This window comes from Lonchura striata, chromosome 11, assembly GCF_046129695.1.
Source record: "Lonchura striata isolate bLonStr1 chromosome 11, bLonStr1.mat, whole genome shotgun sequence".
Classification (NCBI taxonomy): domain Eukaryota; kingdom Metazoa; phylum Chordata; class Aves; order Passeriformes; family Estrildidae; genus Lonchura; species Lonchura striata.
In genome coordinates, this window is record NC_134613.1 from 8730290 (window position 1) to 8753440 (window position 23151).

A 23151-nucleotide genomic window follows, 5' to 3' on the forward strand; every position below is an offset into this window, starting at 1 on the left:
CTCCTGACATGGGATCTCTCAGGCCTTGTCCATGAAGATAGGGAGCCAAATCAAGAGCTGTTACTCAAGGGCTCCCTGAATGGGGAAGACTTTTTCTCCTGCTCTAACCCCCCTTCTTTCCCATGCCCTCTGCTGACAGATTTTAAGATAAACTTTAGAACCTTTGTTTCATCTCCAGCAAATCTCCACCTGCAGTCAGCACTGCCAGATTCAGTGTTGCAGGGCATAGGAGTGCTTGGTGAAAATCCAAGTGCAGTCCACAGTGATAATCAGCTACTAAAGGCCTCCTCACAGTAAGCCTGCTCTCCTGTGGAGTGTATTACCCAACTTCTCCAACTCAGTGTCTCACAGCATCTTTGACTGTTTTCTTCATGTTCCAGCTGCAGCCCTGCTGATAAGTGAGCTAGAGGTGCTATTTGTATTCCATGTGTAAGCATGTTTGGAGCATGCTTGAATATTCCTACAGGCTTTTAGGGTCTGCATGGACTTAGATGGTTGGAGGCTATAAGCCTTGGATTTATAGGAATTGTTATTGTGTACTTATCCTCCACTGGTGTTTGATTTATATCTGCAAAAGTCATTCCCAGAAGGAATGTAACTAGATTTTTCTCCCAGATTTTTAATTTAATTGGTGATTGTTTACATGAGGATGCTTGCCAAAGTGAGATGATTTGGCAGTTCTCTGGAATGTAAAGGTTAAGTATATTGATTTCATCTTTTCCCAAAGGAGCTGTTCTTTTATGCAAAAGCATCACTGGTTTTGTTCTTGTGCCTGAAACTTTGTTTACATGGGTTTAATTGAATTCTGGAATACAGATAGTTTGCAGTCTTGGTTTGTTAACAAATCCTGACATTCCCTGAGCAGTAATTCTTCAGTGCTTTCAATGCCATAAATACTGAAAATGGGAAAAAATCTGTCCTGCCATTATACACTCAGTTAATAGGAGTTATTTGTAGTGATGGCAGGGTCTTAAACCCTTGTCTTAATGTGATCAGTACTGTCCTTAGTTTACAAATAAGCATGTCTGAATTGTTAGCTTACAAACAATGTCTATAAATCATAATTATTTTAACATTAGCCACAAGCTTCTGACAGTCTCAGCTTTTGAACTGTACATTCCTGAAGCAAAGTGAATACAAAGCCAGAACTGCTAACTTTGCTTTCAGAAATCACATATTTAATTTCTTTCCCACTTATGCAAAAAGTTGGTGGGGTTTTGGATCTGCAGTTTATGAGTAAGCTGTTTGTTACCCCTCTGGAGCTGAACAGCATTTGGAACACCTTGGCTGGAGTGTTCTTTCATTGCTGTAGTGTGGGTGGGCCTTGATCAGAGCAGCGGGTCTGGATGGATCACTGAGCTGCTGAATAGCTGCTGAGGAGCTAAATGTCACAGCTCCTTCTGAACTGTGTGCTGGCCCTGCCAATAGCTGGAGCAAAGGAAACCCCAAAGAGATGATTTGGTAATTGCAGTTGAAATTGGTGCTGTGGATCTATCAATTTCTTTTTTGGTCACATCTTCTATTGACATTGGTTTTTCACTTTTTTTTAAATTCATCAACAGTTTTTCCTCAGTGATCTTTTTTGTGATCCAGGTCCAGACAAAGTGATTAATTTCATAGAGCAGAGGTATGCCAGCTGAATTCCAGTTCTGCATTAATAATAATAATAATAATAATAATAATAATAATAGTCATTTCTCTCCCTTGGGTCCATTCTGCTGGTCTCAGTTGGAAAGAAGATGGTACTGAAGCAGGTGCCCATCCCTGGGCTTCTGATCATTCTCCTGCAGATCACATTTCAGTCTGATAGTTCAGAGTCAAAGTTTTTCCTACTGTAAAGTGCAGTTTGGATGGAGATAAATCAGAAGCAATTGTGATCCTTGTAAACTTAAATTAAAAATTCCTCTACTTTTCCTAGCAAAATGCTTCTTTCTGACATACCTCCCCAGCCAGGGACTCGGTGTTAACAAATGAAGCTTCTCTGGAGATAGTTCTCATTCCTTCTTATCTTGTCAAAGTTGGCAATAGTTTTCCTGATATTTTGTTTTTCTTCTCCATCATTCCTGCAAGGCTCAGTCTTAACTCAAGAATTTCTTTTGATCCCTACAGATCTTTAGGAAATTAATTTCAAATACTTGATGTTCCAAATACTTTTTGACGCTTTAGGGTATATTGCTGGACATACTGTTGTTAGTTTAAAAAGCCAAGACCCAGCAGCTGCAGGAATTTATGCCCATTATGGAAAATCCAGCATGCTTTCTTTGCTATGGCAATACCAAAAGTCTGCTGGCACACCCGACTGAAGTACTTATAACCATATAAAGGGAATGCCTTTTAGGAATTGGATAAAAACACAGACATAATATTTTCCATCAATTAGATGTTGAGAAGTCCCAGACATACAATGCTGCAAGTGAAATTAGATGCCTTGGGAAACCTATTCCAAATGGAAATCTAATATGTGGGATCCTGACTCAGTCACCACTCCCTCAGTTTTCTACCCTCCCAAAATATATTTGGATATGCTAGTAATGTAAATATAGTAACATTACACCCAGTAAATATGCACAGATTGGATCATGCGAGCTGCACTAAATGCAGCCATAGACAAACCACAAAGTTGCCTATAAGGTATTTTAACAACTTGCCAATAATGCACATTTGCCGAGTTTCCTATGTTATTGCAGATGTGCAGTGCTACTATTTGTGGAATCCTTTCAGCAAACTGTGTATTATTTATAAATGGAAAATGAGAGAGTTTATGGTGAGCCTTCTGTCATAGTTGTTTGGCACATGGGAATTATAAATAGGACTGGGTAATCACTGATGTGCTTTGCATTTGGCACTGTGGTCATTTCTGACCCAAAGAGAAGCCACAGAAGATAAATATATGAAGGTGCCTACCAGCTTGTGTGTTAAAGTATATTTTCTGTTTCACTCCCTGCTTAAGCTGCTAGCTGAATGGAGTATTTTGTTTTACATAGTTTTTTAACTGCTCCCACAGCATGGCTCTTCTCAAAACAGTTTGCCCCTAAGTGTTTGGGGCAGTTCTCTATTAGAGGAGTGAAATCAGCCCATCATTATCAGTGCCACTTGCCAAAGGTGTTTGAGAGCCATCCTGCAGGATGTGCAGGTGAGGAACTGAACACCCAGAGCTGTTGGGCTGTGCTGATGCATTTTGGATGAAATCTGAAATAAATGCTCCCGAGTGCACAATGAAGTCTTCTGCAAATCACGTGCAAGAGGAAGTGTTCTCTGAACTCTGTGGAAAGCTTGCAGGCCTGGTCTGCAGAAACACCAGGAACAACACAGCACCCAGAAGGTCCCTTTGCTTCCTCCTGGCCTACTGAAGGTGGGAAAGAATTGCTGATGTTACTGCTGGAGTCATTATTCTCTTTGGCAACTCCAAGTGCAACATTTTTGTTTTCTTCTCACATCTAATTCATTCAATTTGCAAGTAGTTCTGCATATTTTTTTAAACTTTTTAAATACAATCTGTGATTTAGTTGAATCCCGTTCTGCCTCTTCTTTGACTTTTTTCAATGATAGCTGCTTTCCTCATTTGAATTTAGTTGGCAGCTGTATTGATTGATGTTCCTGGTAGAATAGAATCCAGCTGTCTTCACTTAAGAGCATTGCAATGCAGGACAAACACTTTAGGCTGTGTCATCCATGTAAACAGTCTGTGCTTCTAAAGCTACATAAATCCATCCAGAAAATGACAATCCATGCTGGGCTTTTGCTGTGCTACAACGTGGACAGAACATGGCTCTGGATTTTTTGCCTAAATCATTGCAATCAGCTAGCAGGGTTATATGCCAGGCAGTGCTTTAATGAAGTATACATCAAGGTTGCCAAATAAGCAGCTTTTGAGGCCTATGCATATCATTATTGTGGGAAATATTTCTACTAGTGTATTAGATAATAGGTGCAATTTGAAAGAAGAACACACAGTCCTGTTCCTCTCCACCCCTTGTGCACCCTTTGGGTGTGGGCACAAAATATTGAAATGTGTAGCTCAGCACATTTCTGGTTCATCTGGCTAAAAAGAAGTTGCAAAGCAGCATAGATTTTCTTTTGCTTTCCATCTAGATCTGATGTACCAACCCAGTAGATTCTTTTTCTTAAGTGGGCTTTTTTTTTCCTCTTCCTTCTCCATATTTTGACACTGCACTTATGGGTAGTGCACCTTTGTGACCTTGTAACTGCTAAGCCTTTTGCATGAAGCTGTTTTTGCAGATGCAGAGAACAAAGGAAATTACCACCTTCCAGGTGTGCACATGAAAGCACAGTTCAGGTGTATAAACAGCGTTGTTAGCTGAGGAGTAGAGTGCTTACTCAGTGGGAGCCCATTTATCCATGTTCTGATGGGTTTTATTAATTATTAGTACATGACAGTTTAATCTGTAAGTTTGGGGCTCCCAGAGGTGAAAGGCTCTTGCTCTGTGGTCATTTCCTGAGCCTGTACAGGTCTGTACCACTTCTACCTCGTGCCTCTACTGGCTCATCAGCTATTCCTGGTGGAGCTGATTTCTTTTCATTTCTGTAATGGTGTTGCCAGCACTTTTCTATAGAGAGATCAGCTAGGAGAATGACCAGAATGACTCCCTATGATGAGTGAAAAAAACACTCTAAATGGCTCAGTCTTTTAAAAACCCTCTATAATGAAATATTCTCAAGCCAGGGAAATGCATATACAGGAGGAGTGCAACAGCTTGCTCTTTATCACTAAAAACTGCAAGCTTCAACATTGCTTTTGTTAAACAGGGATTTTTTATCTTCCTATCCAATCACCCCCTACCACCAGGCTTTAAAATTCTTTTTTCTCTGGTCAGAAAGCTGGTTCAGATGCCATACCTGTGGTTTCCCTCATATTCTGGATCTTTTCATAGAACTTGGTTTCCATAGTAAATGCTTTTCAAAAATCATATGGTTCAATAAAAGTACTCTGCAGTTCTTTATTTTATAAAGGAGTGCTCTCATTAACTCACTGTTGAATAACTCTTACAACCTCAGATCTATTTGAATTCTACTCCAAATGTTCCATTACAGGCCATCTGACACCTCATGAAACACATTATAAGCTCCATTGCTAAGTTTCTGATCTTAAGCCTTAGTCCTCAAACTATTTTATCATACTGACATTTGAACAAAATATGCTGAGACAGCAAATGAGGATCCATATTTAGCCATGCAGAAACCAGGAGAAAGGATTGGTTGGTATTTACTGTTCAAAAAATTAATACTTTCCAAACTTCCTAGAGTGATGTGATGGGAAGCTTTTGTCTTCTCTGTGTTAGCTCTTTTAATTTTGTTTTGTCAAGGCACCACCACGTTTGTTTTGGGAGTTAGAGAGGGGAGGACGGTGCACCACAGTTGTTCAGGGGCCCTGCTGAACCTGAACACAAACCATGACACTGAGAGCACAGGGTTGGTGTCACAGATGTGGAGACCTCCCCTAAGCCAGCAGCTCCAGTTTAGAAACAGCAACTCAGCCAGAGACCTGATGAAATCAGGGAGTTGGTGGCAGTCCTGCCCCTCATTTCTGCATGTGCCTTTTGAGCATCACTTCCCTGCAAGCCCCAGCTGCAAATGCAGCTCTCAGAGGGATGCAGCTGAGGTGCACGTGCAGGAGTGCTGTGCACAGAGTGCAATCACATCCTGCAGCACTGGCTGATGCCAGTGGGGAAAGCACAGCACAGTGCTCCCAGCAATCCCCTTTGGCAAAGCTCAGGGTTGCCATAAAGCAATAACAGTGTTCATGCTAATATTGATTTGTCCTAGTGATAAGGGAAAAATAATTACCCAGAAGTGAACTAATGATGTCCTTTAGAAAGGCAAGGTACTGCTTTCAGATGTGACCTAGTTGTCTTTGGTTTGGGTTTTTATAAGAGCACTGTGAGCACCAAGACACTGCAGTGTTGCTGTTGCCTGATCCTTGCTCTTGTGAGCCCTCTGTACTCCAGCAGTTCTTCAAAAACTGCTTTTGCCAGTCCTTGCCTATTGATTACTTTATCTTCATTAGTTGGGAGAATAATTAGGCCTGTTTCTAGTGAGATTTTTCACCTGGTTTAGCAGAGGGAGAAGCATACAGGCATTTTGCTACTCATGCTACTGGTGTCTTTTAAGTTTGTTTTTATGTCTTGTTGCATTTTGGATCACATCAGTAATCTGTCACATCTCCAGCAAGAAGTATACGAAATGTGGCAGAACATTATTTCACAATTTTGGGTGATCGTATTCTACTCAGTATCATGGCACATAAAAAGAAATTACCATAGTATTGGTAGGACTAACTAATGTCAAGCTGGTGCTTCCTTAAGTTTACCTTCTATTTTCATGAGAAAACAAATGTGCAAAGCACCTAAATGGCTGGCTGGGAAATAACTTGAATCAGCAGTGCAAGTAGTAAAAACAAGTATCTGAGCCTTTTAAGAAGGAGAAATGTCTGTGACAATATGAAATTGTGTTGTTGTGTGTTCATCAGTGCTCACAAAGCATTGGTGATGCACCTCTAAAGTCATAGATTTTGGTATAGCAGGATGAAACATATTCTGATTTTCTGCCGACAAAGACAGCATCTTTTTCACTTAGGAAAAGGGCAGGCCTGTCTATCATCACCATGCTGGCTGCAGTCCCCATGTGAACCCCAACTGCCTCCTCTTTCATACAGACCACTGATCCTGCATGGATTTTTGGGGGCAGGTATGAGAATTAGTTCTTGTGTCAGGGAAACTGCGTTGTTTTCTTTTTGATTGTTTGTTTGGGGCTTTTTTTATTGTTTTTTTTTTAATCTTAAGTAGGCTTTATAAATTTTTTCTTTCAATTTCATCATATAAAAATTCAGTGTATTTTTTCCTTCTTAGTACTGTTAAATGTTTTGCAGGCTTAATTTAAACATTATGATTGCCTGAATACATTTGTTTTCTTATTTGGTTGACAAAACCAATGAAGCATTTACATTGCAATGCCTTGGCACGTTTTCAGTTTGGGATCACTAGACAGCTAAAGAGGAAGGGCTAAAGTCTGTGAAGGTGAAAATAATGCACTTATTTCCCCTTATGAAACTGCACATATTGCTCCTTGCAGAGTACCAGCCCTGCATGCAAAGGTCTAGCATGGAATAAATGCTTTTGTGTAGCTTTGAATGCTGTATGGCATGACCAACATTTATACAGATGAAACAAGACAAGATTGGGAAGAAATAAGTAAAGTGCCCAGGGGTTTGGAATGGTGTGTTTTCCCTGTCCCAGGTCAATGCACATCTGGAAGCCTCCAGTGGGTTGGGTGGGTCCATGGGCCCCCTCAGGGGCTGGTGCCAGCTGATCCTGCCTTCTGAGCAAAGGGGCATTAGGGAGAGGAGGCATTGAGGCCCCAGGAGTGGTTACTCCTCCCTTCCATTAACATCCTCCTCAGAGATCCTTAGGGGTCTCTAGAGATAGGGCATTGTGCAATTTCTCTCCTTTTCAGAGGGGACTCCAAGCCCTTGGCTGTGTAAATGGGCAAAGACACCAAGGATCCAGAATTACCTCAGTTTTTCCTTCCCTGTGTTGGAGAAAATATTCCCAGCTCCAGAATCAAATACAATAGAATAGAGTGGCCCTGCCAGCAGGGTTTGGTGACCCTTGCTGTGGGATCTACAGCATTTTGTGGGACGTTGGCAGACCCACCACAGGCACCCACACATTCCCAGGCAGCCGCCTGCACTTGCTGCTGGTGTCCCTTCTGTCCTGGCCATTGCTGAGCACTCCTGGGCACTCCTGTCGTGCACTTGACTTGGAGTCAGAGTGTTCAGGTCCTGTTAGCTCCAGCTTCCATTTGCTACTTGTCCCTGTTTCCCTTCTGTACTGAATGGAAGTGCAGCAGATGCAGCACAGATACTGAGGAGAGTCAAGAAGCTGCCACAGGGAATACTGCATTTTCTCATTCCCTCAAAACTGAGGCTCAGAAAGAGTTGTCTGGTGTTTCATGTTGTTCAGAAACATGCTAGAGGAAAATGTAATCCCTAAGTAATTGCTTCTATCAGAATACCCTTTGATTTTTACCATATGCCTCTCTATGATTTTTCAGAATTATTCAGCAGAAGGTTGTGAAGAAAAATGAAGATGATTTCTGAGGAACAATAGCTTAAATCCTCTTGATTTTTCACATTGAGGTAGTTTGCCACACCTTATCTCTTTCACATTGGTACTTCCCCTCCTGATACCAATTTCTGTTAATTTTGTATCATATTAACTATCTTCAGCAGCGCTTCAGAAGCTTCCTCCCTCTGCATTTTGGTGCAGATCTCATCAATATCTCTGAACTTCAGTTCTTTTTCACCTCCTTTCGAAATGTTCTTCTGTTAGAAGTGATCCAGCTTCCATTCATCTCTACTTTGTTAAAAAACATTGCCATCCATTCACTGAGCACATTGCAGCCATTTAGTCACATGCCCAGAGGCTCCTTGCACCCCTCACCTGCCTTGTCCTCAGCACTGGGCAGGCTGGAGAGCTGCTTCTGCCTGCTGTAGTTCTGGTCAATAAGAGAAACCTAACATACCTTGATCTTGTACACCCTTTTTTTGTCTTTCACTTTTTTTTAAATTTCCTTCCTATTTCTGTGAGTAGTTCTTTTCTTGAGATTTTCAATTTTTGGCAGGTATTTCACTTTTTACCGTTTTACACCCTGGCTCACACGTGTCTCAGTTTTACCTCACCTGTTGCAGATATTTCAGAACACCTGGTTATTTGTATGGAGTCTGTAGAAGAACAGTGCCCTGACATACTGGATCCAGGCTGTGCATCCAGAAGTGTGAGAGTGGCCCCGTGGGTTTTGGCAGGGCAGCTCAGATGGGTGCTGCAGGCTGTACCATACCTGCAGTTATCATGCAGCTTCTTGTGGATTGTGTAATTGAAGTAGTTTGCTGAACAAATGTAAAGTATAACAGCTCTGATGATGGACTTGAACTGAAAATGCAGGTTGATTTCAGTGCTTCATGCTAGAGAGCAGATAAATTACTCTTAAAATAACAAAAGCACTGGTTTGTAGAAACAGCCCCCAAAAATGTCAGTAAAGACTTTTTTAATGACTTTCAGAAATCAGTTAAAAAACCCCAAATGTTTTGTCCTTTAGGTAAAAGTTGATAGAACCATTAAAAGCATTGTTGAATTATTGGACACTTAAGAACTCAAACAATGCAGTACTGAAATTGAAGTGTCTCTGCTAATTGTAGTTTGTAGAGTACATGCTTGCAATACATGGGCTTTGGAGTGAAGAAGTTTGTGTATGTCTTAGAACCTGACCAGAGAAGTGTGCTGGAGAACAGCTGCCCTGTGCTAGAGGCACCTCCCCAGCTACAGCAGCCCTAAAATCAAGATTAACAGCTCTTCAATTAGCCTTGATTCTATTAGAAATGTCCCTCAGATTTCATGCTCTGGAAAGGGATATGGGAAAGAATATCATAATGTTTCCCTCTTCTTTGACAAGCCTTTCAGTAGCCCTGTCAAAGATCCTTTAAAATGGAATTGAAATAATCAGGAATGATGTGCCTGTGTAAAAAATGCTTGGCACTTTCTTTTTTGCAAGATGGGTGTATGGTAATAAGGTTTAAATTATGAGTTTAAAATTATTCTTATCAAGCAAGTGCTGATCAAATTACTAAAACAGAAAATGAGAAGGTTTCTAAATCATTCCCCTGTTTTGCTTTCTAAATAGGATAAAAAAATACTGTCATGAGTTAAATTAATACAATTGCAGATTATAAAACCCAATTTTAGATGAAGCAATAGATGATTCTCTGCAGGTGTTCTGCTTTATGTGCTTTTCTTTGTAATCAAATTTATCAGCTTAGAATACTGCACTCCCCTTTCCAAAGTGAAAGATGGTTCTGTGCAGGTGTTCTCTGAACTTGGTGATCATTAGCAAAACAGTGCTCTCAAATAATTACCTTCCTTTGTAAGTGAATCATCTTATTATTTTGCTTCTATTAAAGTCTGGTATCTTTCAACAGTGTCACGTTATCTTGTCTAATAATCAGAATTATGCAAAGGAATTATCTGTATGGATTTCATGCCCAGGAACTGTATCATTGTTTATTTACCACTCTAAGTAGGTATGCAGTGTTTTGTTTGTTTGAAGTACAGTAGTTGAAGGTGTATTGACTTTTGAAAATAGATCATTAAGGTTTGTGTTTTCTTTAAAGTTGAAGCCTTAAAAGCCATAATCTGCTGCCATTTATTTTTTTACTAATGGTATCAGAAGTAATGAATTTTCTTTGGTAATTTCAAGAATGTGCTGTGGAGGAAGACATCAGGAGTGAGAGCTGCTGAAGTGGCTTTAAAGTTTGAAGAAGTGAGAAATGAGAGAAATTAGCAATGATCTGTTAGTACATGAGCAGAGAACATGTTGGACTTGCCAGTGTTTCTGTTCTGGAGCTCAGTATTAATCTGAGGAGGAACTGGAGAAAATGCTAAAGCACAGTATTTATCCTCTCTCTATTAAGCATTGTGCTGGAAAATAAATTGTGAGACAGGCTTAGAAGCCCATATAACTGTGGCCTGAAGACTGAATTCTGGAGAGAGTCCTAACATGGAATTTTAATTGTCCTAGAAAGCATGTCTGCTTCTAAGCTTGCATTTTGCATTGGGGCATAGAAAAGGTACAAGATCTATAGTGCAAAGCTGTATAAATAATGTATATGCTCACAGGAGAAGGAAATATGCTGCTGATCAGACAATGTCAGCTTAGATGAATCCTGTCCTGAAAGCTGTACTTTAAATGTAAGCAGTAAACTCACTATTGACATGTGGCACTACCAACTGAAACATCAATAGTTATAAAAAGAGTATTTCATAATGCAGATCATTGCTTGGTTTGCTTGGCTGGACAGATGCTTCTACTTTCCATTAAAGAAAAATAATTTCCATATTAGTTCTGAGTGCCCAGCACATCTTAACTGTCCCACTAATGCTCACATTTTTAATCACATTGTTGAAAATGGGCAAAATTTGCTTGCTGGTCTCATAGAATGTAAGAGGGAGGTTTGACTGTCACTGGGCATGACATGGAGCAATTGAAATGCTGACATTTTTACAGCTGGTCTCAGGTTTACTTCTGCTCAGTCTGGGACTGGGTGCAATACAAATTCTTTCTGTGGAACATCCTCATCCCATATGTGAGACTGCTTCAATTGTTCTCTGGCAAATTGACCTAGACATCATTTCCAGAGTTTATGGGCAGCAAGCACAACTCTGGCTGGCTGTAGATTAACATTTCTCTGGTTATTATTAAGAATAGCTGAAGCATTCCATTTGTTCAACAGATGAGAGCATTGCCATAAGCAGCAAGGGAAGAAAAGAGGCTGAAGTGCTGTGAATGCCCATGGCACATGGAGTGGCAGAGGATCCTCTGGGATATGCCCATATCATCTTGATTGTTGCACAATATCAGAAAAAGGCCAGGGAACTCCAGGGTTCCTCTTGGTGCTGCATCTGGCCAGACACATTTGTGAGGAAACCTGTCTCACTTCATCTCATACTCTGCTCACTACTACCATTGCCTTGGCTATCCCTGATGATGCAAAAGAGGGAAGAAAGGGAAGCCCAGGGATTAAAAAAATGGCAAAAAACTGTTACTTATCCCTGGTATGTAACTGTCTAATGATCTAAAGCAGTCATCGATTTGCTGGGGATAGCAAATGCTCCAGGCTGGTCTTGGGCATCCCTGTGGGCATTGCAATTCTTCTGTGAATGGCCGTATGCACAAAAGTTTGGGAAATGGACCTAACACTTTGTGAAACCCAGTTGTTACCCATAAAATTGAATAAAAACTCTATAGACCAAAGGCTTTTTAGGGAAGTAAGAACTTTTCTAATACTGCTAAGGTATTTTTCAGAAAGGGACCAAAGCACTTAGAGGTTCTGTCTACTCTCAGCAGGTTTCTTGAAGGCCCCAGCACCTGTCCAGCTGACAGATCTCTGCATCCTGGCATCTGCTCTCATCTGGAATTAAATTATGAGTTAAATTATGAGTTAAAAATGGTTAGGCTTAAGATGCTAGATGTTGGTAACTGAGCAGCTCTGCCCACTCTCTCTCTGTGCTACAGAAGCTTACACCAAGGTGATAAGGAGCAAAAGGAATCAGGGAGATTCTAAACTACACTGAAGATGTTCCACTACAACCAGCATGATTCTCTCATGGTTGATTTATAGGAAAAGGTGGTTCTTTGAAGTGCCTGTCTATTCTGAAAAATTATTATATGGCAAGGATCCTTAAACAAGGGTCTAATAATTACTTCTTTGAAGATAATTAGTATCTTGCTGTTCTTTGTGCTGCTGCCAATCAGCAGTTGGTTTATACCCTGTCTATTGACTTTTCCCCACCTAAAGGGATATACAGAACAATACATAGCTGCAGTTTTTGGAAGCAACACTGGCCAAATAACCTGGTAAGATTATGCATGAAAAAGAGAGCTCTAACAGCTTTCAAACAATTCCTGCTTTTTGGCAACATTAATGTCAGGGCACTGCAGGAAGATTTGATCGTTCAAACCTGTATCAGAGAGAATCTTTCTGAGATCAGACAGGGACTCTGCAGTGGCAGTTTGATCAGTAATCCAATACTAATCACTTCATAATGCCCTTTTAAGTGTAGGCAAAAGGGAGGGGCTACCAAGTCCAGTTTGATCTATTTCTTGACAATTTTGTGTTCTTTTCATGGCCCCATTTGCAATTGGCGGCAGATGATGAATTGGTGATAATCTCATCTTTTTAATCACTCTATTTCCAAAGTGGGCTGCTGTTACCTTAGATTCTGAAAAGCAGCAAATATGATAACCTTTCAAGGTGAGAGGAAGCTGGGTGAAAATTCAGTTGACTAGATCTTTAAAACCTTTTGCTACTAACAGCATGCCTAGCTGATAATAATGAAGGGCTTACCTTTCATCCAGATGAACCCCAAAACATTTTGTCAACTCACATTTCATTTCACCAGGTGCAGAACTGCAGCAGCTGTTTGGCAAAGCACAGCAAGCAGTTCAACAGTTGGGGATAGCAATGGACTTAATTGGGAGTTGTGGGGCAGTCTCTAAAATGACTTGATTAAGACATATAGCTGTAGGCCCACGAGGCACAGAAGGAACCTCCTCAGCAGGAACTGAGGCTGGGATTTTGTCTGAAGCAAAATGGAATGATTGCAGGGTCAGCATAGTAGCAGTTTGAAATAGATGAAAAAGAGGCAACTTAATGAGGACAACCTCAGTTAGATTCATCTTCAACAGTGTGCTACTTGGAGGGCTAGAAATAAATGAAGACTAAAACACCACTAAATCTAGAGGGGGATATGTGTTAGGGAGCAGTCATTTTCTTTTTGGGGGTGTTGCATATAACAGCTGCAAGCCACTTAAAAATTGATTGCCAACAGGATGGACAGAATTGTGAAGTGTGTTTTTAAAGATTATCTAGAGCTGCAGTTTCCCTACACTTGGTTTTGGGTGTATTTGGTAAACAAGGATGTTGTGATCACTGCATCTGCATGGTTTCACATATGGCTGTTGTTGAGTAAAAAGCCAAAAGGGCAAAAGCAGAGTGTTCTGATACTTGGAATTTGTTGTAGGTTTTAAACTCTGGTCACATCTAGACCTGCAACACTCAAACGAGCTGGGAGCTGAATGCTTCCTGGTAGTAGGACATGTGATTGGGCTGCAATTGGAGAAAGGCTTTGCTTTCAGTATCACCTGCTTCTTCCCTTTTACCAGCAGCTGTTGTCACCATCTCTGGGCAGCGCTTAACTCCTCAGAGCTCTTTAAATGTTGTAAAGAAATATTCAACATTTTCCATAGTTGTTTGAAGTCCTGAAAAGTACTTGAGCATTTCTGAATGTTACTGCCTATGTGAATCAATATAAGATTTCCTAAACATTTTAAAGAACTTATTTCATTGTAAGCCTATGAAGACTTCAGAAAAACAATTTAAAATATGCATGATTATGTGGATTTGTACTGCCAGTCTAAGCCCATAAGTGAAAATATATATGTAAACCTAGCTCTAGGTTATTTTAAAATAAGTGAAGAAGCTGTCTTTGCTAAAGCTGAAAATGTGGAGGCTCTGGATGATTTATTGAAGCACTCTTGTATCACATTTCCTTCCCAGTAAGTAGGTTTTCATCTCCATGGGAGAATGCAGCATGCAGCCCTTGACCTGCAAGAGGTTTGCACACAGTTGTGTTTGTAGCAGTGATAGAGCAGTGGGGAAATGCTGCACCTCAGAGTGGTTTGACAGCTTCAGCTTCATAACAACCCAGTGTGGCTAAACCTCCTTCAGACATGGGGTGACACTTTTTATTTTTTAAGAATGCTTTTTTCCTCTGTGTTAGGTAGGGAAGAAGGGTGGTGGTTGTGCCCCATATTTATTATTCAAATCTTAAATTTTAGTGATAAGGAGGTCTCAAAATTATTCCTAAATTAAGCCTAACCATGCATCTTAGGCAAGAATGCAAAACTTGACCCAGCAGTCTGCAGAAATGCTCCCCACTCACATTTCAAGTCAGAACAACATAAACATCTTTCTTTAATTAGTTGCATTTAAACTACTTCTGTTTGGGGCTGTCCTTGGACAAACAGTTAGGAGTAGTTGTTGGTTCATCTTAGAAGTTGAATTTATTACTTTTCTCAGTAGGTTTAAAAAGAGGTGGAGGAGGCTTCTCAGTGTTTTCTATCCTGTGCTTAGAATGCTCAGTTAATGCTGTCTCTTGCATTACCAGTGCTGATAGCTCATAGGTGTTTCCCCTTTCTCTGTTAGCAATTGAAGGCAGCACTGTTTTGCAGCAGAGTTGAAAAGATTTCTAGAAACATTTGTTTCCCTCAGATTGTTGCAGAGGCTTGTGGTTAGGCTGGCAAGCTGAACACCTTTTATGTCAGTACAACACAGAGCAATGCTTGATAAGGTTCCCCAATCTGTTCCCATCCCTAAAGCTGCAATCTAAGGTTTGTAGTTCCCAGATGTTTGGGTGTGCTCAGGCTGAGCCACAGTGGCTCAAAGATGAGTACGTGCTGTGGTCAAGGTCTATTAACAGGCCACTGCTCAGTCTGAACCATTGATAAATATATTTGACGTGTTCAGGAGGTCTTTGAATGCAGAAATCAAGGCAAGAATTGAGTGTACCCTGAGGTGCAGTGTCTCTCCTGTGAAGAGTTTGCAGCCTTGCAGTGTTTCATGGGTATCTATCAAAAGCTGAAGGAACAGGCAGGATAGATGACAAGCTTCTGGAAGCTGGGAAGTGTTCCTATCAGTCAAATGAAACCCTGCTGCACAAACAGAGAGAGCAATTGCTTGTCAAGTGTACTGTAATGCTCAGCTCAGTATTATTTGACTGGCACATTGTGTTGTCACTGATACCGTGTCTGAACTCCAGTGAGAGTTTCACAGTTGCCATCGTTTGGTAAATGGGGAAGGAAATGGATTTTGGATGGAGTTTTTATGATGAGGTCAATCGGAGACAGAAAACCCAAGTGCGAATGGATGTGTTTACACATTCAAAAGTTAGCAGATTGCTTTAGATGGGATACTGATAACAAATAATAAACTATTTTAGGTATACTCTTCTCACTTAAACGTCTGATAAATCCTCTATAATTTTATGAAGTAGCCTTTGTAAGGCATTTGTAAGAATGCAAATCCGTGTCATCTGCTTATTATTGAAGCCGTTTAGCACATCAGATGTCGTTCCAGATTACCAGTTGCATTTCAGCTGGACTGGAAACAAATCCAGATCAGTAATAATGTAATGCTGTGTACCTTAAGGTTAAATGTCTGACAAGACAACTACTGCTAATGGACTATGACATTTTTCAGGCCATCGGTCTGACATTACTTGCTGTGTCAGAGTAAAATGTTTACAAAGATCTAACTCCACGTTACAATGTGTTAAGACATCATTCTTCTCTCTTGTGCATGCTCCAAGCTTTCTGGCTGCATCTAAATTCCACAGTTGGCCCATGTGTAAAAGCAGCATCTTCCAGGCCCTGAAGAGCTCTGAGCACCACTGTTGGTGGGATTTGATTCAGTCCAGAATGCCCTGTAAGGTTTCTGTTCAGCACATTGCAACTTTACAGCTTGTAAAGTTTGTGCTCGTGCAGGTAAAACTCCACGAGCACAAACCCATCTGGGACCAGGTCTGCCACTGTAAATTTTCTGAGCATTATCTCACTATACATGTGCTATTGGTAGGAATAGCTTAATGTAAGGAGAGCAAATACCGACAAAAAATTTTATGACAAAGATATCTGCTGAATTTGTGCTACTGCAGCCGAGTAGCTCTTGGAATTTTTAATGTTTTTTGAAATAAGGAAAATTTAAATCAGTATTTTGCATTAATGGGGCTTGAATGACTAGACTGATAAATGGTAAGTATACTTTGATCAAATCATGTTTTAATAATATCATACTGTATTAAGAACTCATTCAAGAAATAGGTAAGAATTATCCATTAAGGGTCATTTAATAGTAGATTGTTTCAGTGTCCTCATCTCATAAAGGCTTTCTAAATATAGGGCTTTGTTTCAAATATTAAGATGGTTCCTCTGGCTTCTGTTCGTAACTATTTTCCCTTTTTTGCATTAAATACTTACATTCTGGTTCAATTAGATTAAATGGTATATTCTGTCCCCTCTTAAACAGCTTGTAATGCATCAATATTTTTGTGTGGCTTTGTATTTTGTGACATTTTATTTCAGTGGTTAAGACAGGAATTGGAGAAAATACTGGTTTTGTTAATGCAATTTTCAGCAAAGTGTGGGTTTTTTAATAGGTTGGATTATTTTTGTGTCTGTATGTGTGCTCAGTCATGCGCTATCCCTCCTGTAGTGTGGATGTGTGTATATCCATGAACGTAAAACTTCATCTCATAAACTGACAGTGCAGTGACAGCTGATGCTACAGAATAGATGAAAACTCCAGCACTGGTATCATGCTTCAGACGTTCCAAGTAAATCCTAAGAAAGCATGAACCCATCACCAGACAGATTTAAAATGTAAATGCTGCTCTGCTTGATCGAGTCAGCAACTATTAAGTGCAGAACGTCGTGCCAAGCTGTAGCGGCAACGCGGTTGTTTTTTACTCAAACAACACTTCGGGGGGGCTGCGGGCCGGGAGCCGAGGAACGGAGCTGCTCCGGGGCGCGGCGGGGCTGTGCCGCTGCCCCCGCCCCAGAGCGCCGGGCCGGGCCGGGCCGGGCCGGGCGGAGCAGCCCCGGGCGGCGGGGGCGGTGCCGCGCCCCGTGCCCGCCCCTCGGCGGCAGGGAGGGCCGGGCGCTGTAAACAAGGCGGGGGGCCGGGGCTGGCTCGGTGTCAGCGGGTCACATGGAGCCTCATATGGGCCGGGGGATGGCGGCGCGGCGCGGCTCTGCGCTGGCAGGCGGCGGCTGCTGCTGAGGCGGCGGCGGCGCTTCACGCCGAGGGCCCGGCCCGCCTCCCCTCCCCGCCTCCTGCCCGCCGCGCTCCGCTCCGCTCCCCGCCGTTCGCCGCTGACAAATGATGTGCGTTGTGCTCGCCGCGATGAAAGGTAGGCGCGTCCGCGGGCGAGCGGGGCCGGCAAGGAGCGGGGCCGGCAAGGAGCGGGGCCGGCAAGGAGCGGGGCCGGCAAGGAGCGGGGCCGGCAAGGAGCGGGGCCGGCAAGGAGCGGGGCCGGCAAGGAGCGGGGCCGGCAAGGAGCGGGGCCGGCAAGGAGCGGGGCCGGCAAGGAGCGGGGCCGGCAAGGAGCGGGGCCGGCAAGGAGCGGGGCCGGCAAGGAGCGGGGCCGGCAAGGAGCGGGGCCGGCAAGGAGCGGGGCCGGCAAGGAGCGGGGCCGGCCCGACTCGCGGCCTCCGCGCTCCCCGCGCCGGGGCCGCCGCTCGGGGTCCGGCCGCGGCCGCGCGGGGCACGGCCGGCTCCGGGCAGCGCTCGGGGCACGGCCGGCTCCGGGCAGCGCTCGGGGCACGGCCGGCTCCGGGCAGCGCTCGGGGCACGGCCGGCTCCGGGCAGCGCTCGGGGCACGGCCGCTCGGCCGGGCCGGCGCCGGCGGGAGCCGGGGCGCGGAGCCCGGCCGGCCGGCGGCGGGAGTCGGAACGCGGAGCCCGGCCGGCGGCGCGGCGCTGGGCGGGCAGCGCTGCGGCCGCTCCGGATGGGCTCGGGCTTCCTACGAGCCCGCGAAGAAAACGCGCTCTGTAAAATCTGACTCTAGCAAAGAGGAAAGGACGTGCAGCATCTCTGGGCAGGTGATGGGGCTGAGATGCCGTCTTCAGGCAGGTGCTCATCTTTCAAAGGCTTTGGAATAAAAGGAAAGACCAGAGTTACTTAGAGACTTGTTTTTTCTAAACCTGGAGTTTTTTCTTCTTGCGGATTCGAGTCCTTAGTAAGGGGCAGTAGCAGACTGAAGACAGTCAAACGAAGTTTTTGATGAGATACCAAAAGTTTAGAGGTATGTTTGTAGTCTGCCCTGTTTTCTAGTAAAATTAGGTCCACAGTAGAGCTTTGCATTGCAGTATTTTTAAAGTCATAGGTTTGGGGTTTTTTTAAATATAGGGGAAAAATCTAAACCAAGTAACCATCTTACTTACATGCAGTATCCTTTCTCGGTAATCTAAATACATATGATTTTAATGCCCCCACTAAAATACCAGATGTATGCTGATTAAAATTAATTTTAGGCACGATTTCTCTTTAAAAATTTTAGTTACTTTGAAAAAGAATACTGAGTCTTGCTTAAGTTAGAGACTGTTTCTTATTTTTCTACTTAGCAAGGCACTAGGTAATGCACACCAGTAGCAGCATAGTGTTTAAGGACGGTAATTTTCAATTACTTGGCTTCCTTTTCTTCTTGGAGAGAAGCCTATGCGAATAAAAAGAAAAGCACTATATTCATTAATCATTAGCCATGCTGAATGTATTTGGCAAGAAAATGTAATTGGGTTGATTCAAATACTTGCATCTGTAACAAAAGGAAGTGTATTTTTTTAAGTGCAAACTACATGGATATTTTAGCAGTCCTTTAGAGTTCTATATATTCTGATAACAGTTTTTCAGTGTATTCCTTATAAGCCTGTTAGAACCATGAAATTAAATAAACAAATTTTTTAAAAGAGGGAGGGAACTACAAACACAAAAACATTAGGGGGTGTGATTATGTTGTGTGCTTCTGGACAGATTTAAGGTGTGTTTTTAAAGAGCAGGCAGATGTTTTACAGCAATTTACCTTTGAAATATATTTTTTATTCTCTTGGGAGTTTCATTTAAACCAATTCCACACTGATGTAAAATCTTGGCAGAGTCCAGTCTTTGGATTTTAAAGTGTAATTCCTAGTGGCTTTATTATGGAAATGCTTAGGTCTTTGTGCTTTTTACAGACTACTTCTACAGTACATTTAATTTCATAATGTTTAGTTTTCTAGTGCATTGAAAAACTTCCTTGGTTTCTTATCCTTTCTCTAATTTGCTGGACAGGGTTCAGCTGGAGGAAATGTGTTGTCATTTGTCTTAAAAGGGCCTCTGACTGCTATGAAATAATATATCCACAGGCCAATATTATGATTTGAGAGAAGCAGACCAATAGAATAGGGAATGGATTTTGTTTGAGCTCAAAAGTAAAAGGGAAAAATGCACAAATTTGGTATTTTGTTTGTTCTCTATTCTGTGGTGGCATCTTCTAATATTTTCCAGTTCTGAAATTAATGTGCAAAAAATTACAGTCTTCAGAAGAATTCGGGATTTTCACGTTTGGTTTAATTTTCTTTTTTTGGGTAAAAAGGGGGAGTCTTAATGCTTTTCCTATTGCTGTTTAGATAGCCCAAACTGATACCATGTGAAGTTAATTTGTGAGTTGTATTTTTCTAGCAACACAATGTTCTGGCAAACACGTTCTCTTGAATTCTGCACAGTCCTGAGCCTGTGTCCAGGTTTGGTGGGTAAGGACGAGCCAGCTGTCACACACGCAGAGCTGCACTCACACTTGCAGTGCTGGGAACAGACCAGCCCAGGGAAGAGCCTGGGCATGTGTTTGACACAGGCTGCATGTTAGGAAATGAAACTTTCTCGTTTCAGGCAGAGCAGAAAGAGGATTTTTTTTCCAACTGATTTCTAAGAAAACAGGCAGAGATGAAGCATCAAAGTTCTTAATGACGGAATAAGTATTTTCTAGATTGATGGGCTTTTAGAAATTACTTATCAACTGCTGTGAGTCTGTAGAGTATCCAGGAAGCCTTGCATTTTTAGTTTGTAACGCAGGCAAGTCAGCTAAGCAGCTGACACTATTAAGGGGCCCAGCAACTTTACGTGCTCACCAGTGAAGTTTGCAAAGAAATCCAATCATTCTGCTGGTGTAGTCACTGGTGCAGATCTTATTCCAGAGAGTCTTCCCTGGCAGGAGCGTCAGGGGTGACTTCAAGGAGAGTAGTGCTAAGTGCTGAATTGATGAGCAGATACCCTGTGCTGGAGTAGAAACAGGGCTTGGTTTGTCAGGCCAGTGCAGAACCCGAGGTGAGCCCAAGACAGGGGAGATGGTTTCCTTGCTGTGGGATTGTTCCATGTTCTGGTGCCTGTGCTGTACAGAGGTGTGTCAGTCAGTGCTGGTGAGAGCTCAGGTACTTGTACCATCATCAGGCCTGGACAGAAGGGTTCAGTCCACTGATGAGTTGCAAAGTATGGGCAGGAACCTGGCAATAGTTGCATTATCATTCATGTGGACATTCCTAAATAGAGGGAAGGCTGATGTAATTTTTCTAAGATATTTCAAGCCAGGTGTATTTACTGTTAAGGTGGCATTTGAGGTGCTAATCCTGACTATTGCTGTGTTGATATAAAGTTCAGTCTGTTGCTGTTTTGTGGAAGATGGACCAGATGAGTAGAATCTTTTGTTCCTAGGCTGTAAGGGAAATTGTTTTGCTTTTGGGGTCTGTGCTTGGATCATTGGAAATATAACTAGCCTTTTTACTGGCACTGTGTCCAAACGAAAATTCAGTCATTAAAAATCAGTCGTTGTTTAAGGAAGACGACTCCACCGGTTTCCTTTATTAGTACGCAGGATTTTTGGAATCTGCTGCATTTTTGCGGAGAGCCTGAGCTGCAGTGGGGCAGGAGGCGGCAGCACTCCCTGGCTGCAGCGGGGCAGGAGGAGGCTGCAGTTCCCCGGCTGCAGCGGGGCAGGAGGAGGCTGCAGTTCCCCGGCTGCAGCGGGGCAGGAGGCTGCAGTTCCCCGGCTGCAGTGGGACAGGAGGATGCAGTCCCCGGCTGCAGTTCCCCGGCTGCAGCGGGGCAGGAGGCTGCAGTTCCCCGGCTGCAGTGGGACAGGAGGATGCAGTCCCCGGCTGCAGTTCCCCGGCTGCAGCGGGGCAGGAGGATGCAGTTCCCCGGCTGCAGTTCCCCAGCTGCAGCGGGGCAGGAGGCTGCAGTCCCCGGCTGCAGTTCCCCGGCTGCAGCGGGGCAGGAGGAGGCTGCAGTTCCCTGGCTGCTCTGGGGCAGCAGGAGGCTGCAGTTCCCCGGCTGCAGTTCCCTGGCTGCTCTGGGGCAGCAGGAGGCTGCAGTTCCCCGGCTGCAGTTCCCCGGCTGCAGCGGGGCAGGAGGAGGCTGCAGTCCCCTGGCTGCTCTGGGGCAGCAGGAGGCTGCAGTTCCCCGGCTGCAGTTCCCTGGCTGCTCTGGGGCAGCAGGAGGCTGCAGTTCCCCGGCTGCAGTTCCCCGGCTGCAGCGGGGCAGCAGGAGGCTGCAGTCCCCGGCTGCAGCGGGGCAGCAGGAGGCTGCAGTTCCCCGGCTGCAGCGGGGCAGGAGGCTGCAGTTCCCTGGCTGCTCTGGGGCAGGAGGAGGCTGCAGTCCCCGGCTGCAGTTCCCAGCTGCAGCGGGGCAGCAGGAGGCTGCAGTCCCCGGCTGCCGCTGTCCCACTGCCCCAGGTGCTTTCCTTGAAGCGAGCGGAGCCGGGCTGCTCTGGGGCAGGCAGGGATGCACGCACTGCTGCTTCATTTGGGTGAGCTTTTCCCAGTCTGTCAAGCCTGACCTTTTGTCGTGTTCTTTTGTCATGTATCCTGGCACCAGCCAGGTAATTACTCGATGTTTTTCACGGGTAAACAAATGCCTATAGAAAATTATCTTGCCATAGGTTTTAAAAAAAGGGTAGCTTTGCAAATTGAAGTGTGTTTAAATTTACCTTCACTGTGGCACTATTGAAAGTTAAATCCAATTTAGGAAGTACTCCAGTACAGAACTTCTGTTGACTAAATATTAACAGAATCTGGCCTTTGGAATTGCAAGTTGACAGGCTGTTTTCTTGCTGCTTTAATTTCGTACGACTGATCTGAATGACTTGCTTGTATCTAAGACATTTGTTGCAATACGTTCACAGGATAAGACTGGTTTGAGGTTTATTGCTGAAATGTACTTTTCAGGCTCTTTGAAAGACTCTCGAGATTTAAAAGTAAAAGAGGAAATCTGTCTTTATGTCTCGCTCTGTGAAAATCAAAGGCAGTTGCATGCTCTGTACAAGTCTCACATGGGGACACTCATTTCAAGTAAGGAGATTCTGTCCTGTTTAGGTCAGCAGAAACTGTGGGTGCTGAGCATCTCACTAGATCACACTCTTTAAACTTACATACAGCTCTTTTCTAGCTAAAATGGTGAGCCTGTTCCCAACGGCTCGTAATGCAGTCTTAAAAAGAATTCTTCTAGGATAATTCTGAATAACTGGGGCAAAACTCAAGCAGTCTACAGACACAACACAAGGGCTTCTGTACCCTTTTTTTTACGAAACCAAACAATACAACTCCCCGAGGGGATGAGGTGGTAGAGGGGGGTATAGAGGAGGCTGGGGTTTGGGGGTGTGGGCTCTGGCAGATATGAAATGTCCTCGTGCTTTATTCAGTGAGCTGATGGGGGTGTCAGGGGCAGATACCAGCTGGGTCACTTGGTGCAGGGGAACGGCCTGCAGCTCTGCAGCCTGGCTCTGCAGTGGGGAGCTGAATGTTTGTTTTGGCATTTTTTAGTTTGGGGAGTAGTGTCTAGAGACCTTAGTGAAGAACTGAGTCCTCTTTATATCAAGTTCTTCCCCACTGTGTGTGAAAAAGACTGATTTCTTTACTCATTCCCCTTTATAGAGAACCTAGCATGTTTGGAGGGGTTTTTCTAGGATGATGTAGCACTCAATTTTAACCTTAAGCAGT

At 43.5% G+C, this 23151-nt stretch overlaps 1 protein-coding gene across 5 annotated transcripts in view; it reads left to right on the forward strand.

Moving 5' to 3' along the window:
• The window catches only part of RORA (RAR related orphan receptor A), a 356074-nt gene that overhangs the window by 266950 nt on the left and 65973 nt on the right, over window positions 1–23151 (forward strand). Inside the window, exon 1 of one of the 5 annotated variants that reach the window (XM_021554231.3) lies at window positions 17412–17537. The exons of 2 other annotated variants lie outside the window; for them this stretch is intronic. In XM_021554231.3, the coding sequence (XP_021409906.1) occupies window positions 17507–17537 (31 nt within the window). In that variant the 5' untranslated portion in view covers window positions 17412–17506. Of the gene's footprint in view, window positions 1–17411; window positions 17538–18111; window positions 18260–18348; window positions 18432–23151 lie in introns of those variants that run through there. 2 more of the 5 variants (XM_021554232.3, XM_077785871.1) reach the window with 2 other exon arrangements.